The sequence below is a fragment of the Haliotis cracherodii genome, unplaced genomic scaffold (assembly GCF_022045235.1).
Source record: "Haliotis cracherodii isolate W230 unplaced genomic scaffold, xgHalCrac1.p SCAF_1, whole genome shotgun sequence".
In the NCBI taxonomy this organism is placed as follows: domain Eukaryota; kingdom Metazoa; phylum Mollusca; class Gastropoda; order Lepetellida; family Haliotidae; genus Haliotis; species Haliotis cracherodii.
The window spans coordinates 17,857,068-17,863,067 of record NW_027266264.1 but is presented as its reverse complement, the minus strand read 5'-3'; the positions used below and the strand labels follow the sequence as shown (position 1 = coordinate 17,863,067).

General features: G+C 41.7%; 1 protein-coding gene across 1 annotated transcript; it reads right to left on the bottom strand.

The window, feature by feature from the left end:
* Positions 1–262: 262 nt before the first annotated feature.
* LOC139473753 (protein fem-1 homolog B-like) lies at positions 263–3,994 on the bottom strand. Its single transcript, XM_071256492.1, has one exon. It carries the CDS (start codon positions 3,925–3,927, stop codon positions 2,020–2,022), a length of 1,908 nt encoding a protein of 635 aa, XP_071112593.1. The 5' UTR covers positions 3,928–3,994; the 3' UTR covers positions 263–2,019.
* Positions 3,995–6,000: the final 2,006 nt, after the last annotated feature.

The following is a 6,000-nucleotide window of genomic DNA, read 5'->3' as shown; positions in this document are numbered from 1 at the left end:
GATTGGCTATGTGTGGCCAATCCTAAGGATCATAAAGGCGTGTTTGATTGGCTATGTGTGGCCAATCCTAAGGATTGTAAAGGCATGTTTGATTGGCTATGTGTGGCCAATCCTAAGAATTGTAAAGGCATGTTTGATTGGCTATATGTGGCCAATCCTAAGGATTGTAAAGGTGTGTTTGATTGGCAATGGGCGGCCAAATCTACAGATTGCAAATGTTGTGTTTGATCAATGCTAACCCTAACACAACTAACCCCAGATTGCAAATGTTGTGTTTGATCAATGCTAACCCTAACACAACTAACCCCAAGGATCAAAGTGGCATGCGAGTTCGGGGCCACAGCCTGCACCCAGAGCCAATCAGCATTATAAACTGCTGTGCCCAATATACAGTCTTGCTCAACTTTCATAATCAATCCTATCGTATTTGGCATCATGTTGACATCAAGCCTAACATGACCTGTACAGTATGTAGAATGTGTGTCTAGACAATCATATTGTGATGATTTGCAGCATGGAACCAGATACAGAGAACCTCTAGTTCAATACTTAGACAATTGAACTGGATAACTTCATAATTCTGTTACAACTTACAAATATAATGAATGTATATTCATACATGTAAATCTACATCTCAATTCATGTGTATCAAATGAGAAATTTATTCTGCTTAGAGCAATATAATAGTCAAGTACAGTAAACTTAATGGAACCAATAATCCCATACTTCAGGTGAGTGAGTGAGTGAGTGAGTATGGTTTTACACCGCTTTTAGCAATATTCCAGCAATGTCACAGCAGGGGATACCAGAAATGGGCTTCACTTATTGTACCCATGTCGGGAATCGAACCCAGGTCTTCGTCGTGACGAGTGAACGCTTTAACCACTAGGTTACCCGACCCCCCCTCCATACTTCAGGTGGTCCAACTAGCTAGCAAATGGGCTAGTGGAAAATATATGAATTTTCCATCTCATTGTCATGCTTATTGCTGACACATAACAGAATGACAGACAATATTTGGTAGGAAAGTGTAGGAAAAGGTGTGAAAACTTTGCGTGATGTTTTGTAGTCTAGCCAATTATTTGTTGGACAAGTGTTGTCATGTTGGCTTCCTGAAAAATTTGGTTTATTGAACCCTGCACTACAAGGGTCTTGAAACTGTAACCATGGTAACAACAATAAGCACCGTTTCTCTACAAGACACGGCAGAGTAATGCCAAGCAATGTATTTCATTTCTTGTCCAATATTGTCTTCTGTTATGTCTAACATTCATATCATCTGTCTATATACAGCTAGCACCATCCATAAACCAAACATGACAACAACATTGACATGAAATCTATTAGGTTGGGGAAATATACACCATGTACACTCTGGTCATCTTCTTGAGGCAAGGGAGTTAACTGACTATGAAAGTCCAGGTTCCACCATGCCAAACTAGGCTTGTATTATGGAGTTACATTTTGGCAGGACTAAAGAGTCTATGCAGAGTCCAATCAAAATCCTGTAACGAAATCGACATAGAAGGGACATTACTCATAATAGCCACTGCTGGTGCTATGATAGAGCCCAATAATTCAGGCCTAGTTCGGAAAGTGTGGAAACCGGACTTTTAAGTCAGTTAACGGACTTAAAAGTCCACTTTCCCTTGCCTTGGGAAGATGCACTCCGGTTTAACATTTATATTGGAGTGTCAGATTCATATTAAAATTTTAAAATTCAATATGAATCAGAAAAAGATTAGAAAGTTAGAACAGATTACATAGTCCATATAAACTAAAATTAGACTGTCAACAACGTCAACAAACTTTCCATGACATTAGGAGCACTCAGATATGCTAATGACTAGTTGCATTCACATGTGTTTAAAGTGGCAATAACAGCACATGTGCAGAAATAAACACTGTCTGTTTATATTGTAATTCATGGCTATTTTAACAAACTAAACAGTCAAACTAAAGCAGTCACTTTCAGCTACTACACCAGTATCACAATATGAAGACAGTCATTCCGAAGTTTCAATGCAGTTCAATAAACTCTTCCAGAAACTGAGGAATAAGACCCTTGTAACAGATGTTGTGAACCCTTACAGCAGTGGCTGCTAAACATTTGAGAAATATCTGATTGTGTTGTCTGGGAATCACCTCTGCCACTCCAGTTGTGGAACACTGCATTGGTGTTTTCCTTTCCGAATTACGCATATCTAGATGAGATCCTCCACGAATCAGAGACAGTATTATCTGGTGAAGCGTGTCAAAGTCATCTATGGGGTCATTGTAGCGTACTATAACATGGAGAGGTGTGTTGCCTACATGGTCCTGTGCATTGATGTCCGCTCCACAGCGAACTAACAAAGCTGCTAGAGGTGAATTTGGAAAGGACACAACATCGTTGACATGGAAATCATCAACAATGCTTGCGCTATCAACAACCATGTGAAGAGCCGAGTAGCCATTCTTGAGAGCAGGTTTCAGTCTCAAAAACCTGTACACCAGTTGGTGGAGCTGATGTAATTCTTCTTTGGTCTTGGTTACTTTCAGTGCTATTACAAGCAGATAGAGGCAAGTATGGATGTTAGTTTGATAAATTTCAACCAGGGCCAGATAATCTTCATCCTCTTTTCCCATTCTCTCCATATCTCTCTCAATCTCCTTCCCTGCATGGTCTAGCACTTCCAGGATGGGGGAGAACTCAAGTCTTACTCCTATATGGACCATCTGTGAAAAGACCTGGGAGAAACGAAGTAGATCCTTCGGAATGGCTCTGTTATTTCTCTGCCTTAGTTTCATGGCATGCATCCATAATGCAATACACCTGTCAAATCTGGCACTGTCTGCAAATACAGCTCCTCGAAATATCACTGGATGGGGAACCTCTGGGTTATCTGCACCAAGAATTCTTTCACGGATGGCCAATGATTCCATGTGAAGGGCTCCATAATTTTTTTCTATCGCCTCAAGTGCATCCATTGTTTTGCATTCTACCCAGTTGTCATATGCTGGGACAGGAGGGTAGTGTGGCTTATGAACAATATTATGTGGATATCTGTACCTTTCTTCCATTGCTAATTTAAGATAATGATATGCTTTTGATATATCATAATTTTCTTTGTCATTAGCAAAAGATGCACCTAAAACCTCTAAAGCATCTATCTTATCTTTCTTTGAGCACTCAGGTAAAGAGATGAGATACTTCACAACTTGACTCTTTCCACATTCTGCAGCAACAATAAGAGGGGTCATTTTATGGTCATTTTCAGTTATGGATGCTCCAAACTTGATGAGCTCTTTAACAATTTCCAAGTGACCACATTCAGCAGAAAAATGTAAAGCGGTTGCCCCACAATGAGCCTTGCAGTCTGGGTTTGCCCCTTTCTCCAGCAGGAACGTCACAACGTCACGGTGGTCCTTGTAGCAACTGATCATCAAGCAAGTGTTATTGTACTTGTTAGCTATGGTCAAATCAGCACCATGTTCAACCAAGTACCGAACTATGTCGAGGCGACCATCAAAACATGCTGCACGGAGTGGCGTTGAATTTGTAAGCGTTGGGTGATTCACGTCGGCTTCGTGCTCCACAAGAAACTTTACGACGCCAAAATGGCCTGCACCAGCTGCACACCATAACGCTGTCGCACCTTCGATCACATAACCTTCGAACTTGACAGTTCCCGTCTGCTCGTGATCTACACGGAAGTTGCTGAGAAGAACTTGTACAACTTTGTCCTCACCGTTTCTGGCTGCTATGATGAGGGGCGTTGTTTTCTGCCCGTCCTCTTCTGTGTAATGATTGAGAACCGTGTCGACGATCTTGGCATCCAGATTCCACAGCATTGCGAAAATGCTGATAGCCATTCCATCTCTTGCAGATGTAAATACCTTTTGTTTCAGAGACTTCACCATCTCTGGCGAAAATTCGGACGCCATTTTAGTGTTTATATCTGTAAACAACACGCCTTTCGATGTCAAGATAGGAGGCAGTTTGACAGGCTGTTTGTTATGCTATCGGCCATGATGAATGAAACGCATGCGTACTCATTTGTGAACGGTAACTCTAAATATTGTAAGTGCACACCGCTAAAAACTGTTTAGAGTTGTTTGAAGCGTTCATAATATACTTTCAAAAGCGATTACCTGTCCATTTAATAATTATGAGGTCTTGACTTTATTCGACCATCTTTGACTCAAGTGTGTCAATAAAATTTCATTTTCATTGCGTCGTCAATTTATCCATGTTTTGTTTAGGTGGTTCATCGATCTTATACTGAGTGTTGTTAAAGATATTTTGTAATAAATAATTAATGTATTTGAGGTTTCGATGTGAAATGGGGTGTAACGTTGCGTTCAAGATTATCGCATTAATATAGCGACGCGAAAGCACTCGTGCGCGCGCGTATGTATTTGCCCGTTTGTACTAGTACGGACTAATCTCCTTACGCTTTTAGCCCACTGAGATACTGACTCAGAGCCAACCAGTCAATTCAGGCGATGCCAGGGTAGCAAGTGCCGCTATTACCATAACACCTTTTGGCATGACGCGAACGGGCATCGAATGCCCGACCTCCCGCTCTCCGCACAGACGCTCTATTCATTCGACCAAAGAAGCGGCCTAATGCATTTGACCTTATTAGGATAAATACGTGAATGTGAGAACGGTTCAATGTCTCTTTACCGTTTGTTTTGTAACCTGAAGCGTTTTGTATTCGTTCAGGGGGTCTATACAGAGATATTTTACAGTGTTATATATTCTTCATTAATCCCCCGTGTTGGGAGATTACAATAACATGATTAGGAGTTTATGTAGTTACATACAAATTTGGATGTGACTTATCTTACTGGCACATTGTGTCAATGCTTTATACTTTATATCAGTGCAGCGAGTTCCTCTACACATCAGTTGTACATAACTGCCATACACAGAGATGAATTGTTCGGGCTCGTCTTTGTTCAGTTAGTAGTCAGGCCTTACAGGACAGATGCATAACACAAGCCGAATAACAGAGAGGCTGTGGGGATATACACTAAAGCCTATTGGTCCAATACTGATCAGTTCACACGAAAGTTGATCCCGTATATCATTAAGGTCATCACAGTAAACAACTGCCTGGACACATGGGTCTGTGTGGGTTCTACCACATTTCTCACAAAGGAATGCCACGTCGTTAGGATTTCATATAGAGGCACAGATATGGATCAGGAACTTTGCAGGAATCCTGCCTGGAGTCCTGCAGGATTTGCCTGGGATTTGCCTGGGCCAGCTCCCATGTTGGGTGAACCACAAATTTCTTGCGCATCAATGAGAACCAAAATTGTTCTCCATCCTTTGCAATTCGTTCACACCAAGCTGTCTCATGGAACCTTATAACAGCAGCTTTTACACTTTGTTTCCGCATCTTTTGACTGGGAAAGGAGCCCGTGGACAGGTACTGGACTCATCTAGTACATTACGCAGGACCCGTGAAGATCCGGGGTAGAATAGGTCTTCAGCAACCCATGTTTGCCGAAAATGGCGACTATGCTTGTCGTAAGAGGCGACTAACGGGATTGGGTGGTCAGGCTCGCTGACTTGGTTGATGCATGTCATCGATCTCAATTGCGTGGATCGATGCTCATGATATCACTCACTGGATCGTCTGGTCCAGACTCGATTATTTACAGACCGTCGTCATATAGCTGGAATATTGCTGAGTGCGGCGTTTAACAACCAACCAACCAACCATTACGCAGATTGTACTTCTGCATGACTGTCACCACATCAGGTATATCCACGTGGCCTTTCACATAGGCCCTGCACATAACATAGTAGTCTGATAATGAATACCTGATGAAGACGATATGTCTGGTTCATATTGATGAAGTTATCTACAAAAAGAAAGGTTTGCATTTATCAATCTCGGCCTCAAAGGGTAGTAGTTCCAACAGGCAAATGCATACATCAGTCCATATTGTCTTTGGGTGACTTTGGTCACATGTTGATGGGATCACTCAAGTATGAGGATT

Bases quoted from the DNA above. Each gene is read 5' to 3' on its own strand.
- LOC139473753 (XM_071256492.1), bottom strand. From the start codon at position 3,927: ATGGCGTCCGAATTTTCGCCAGAGATGGTGAAGTCTCTGAAACAAAAG.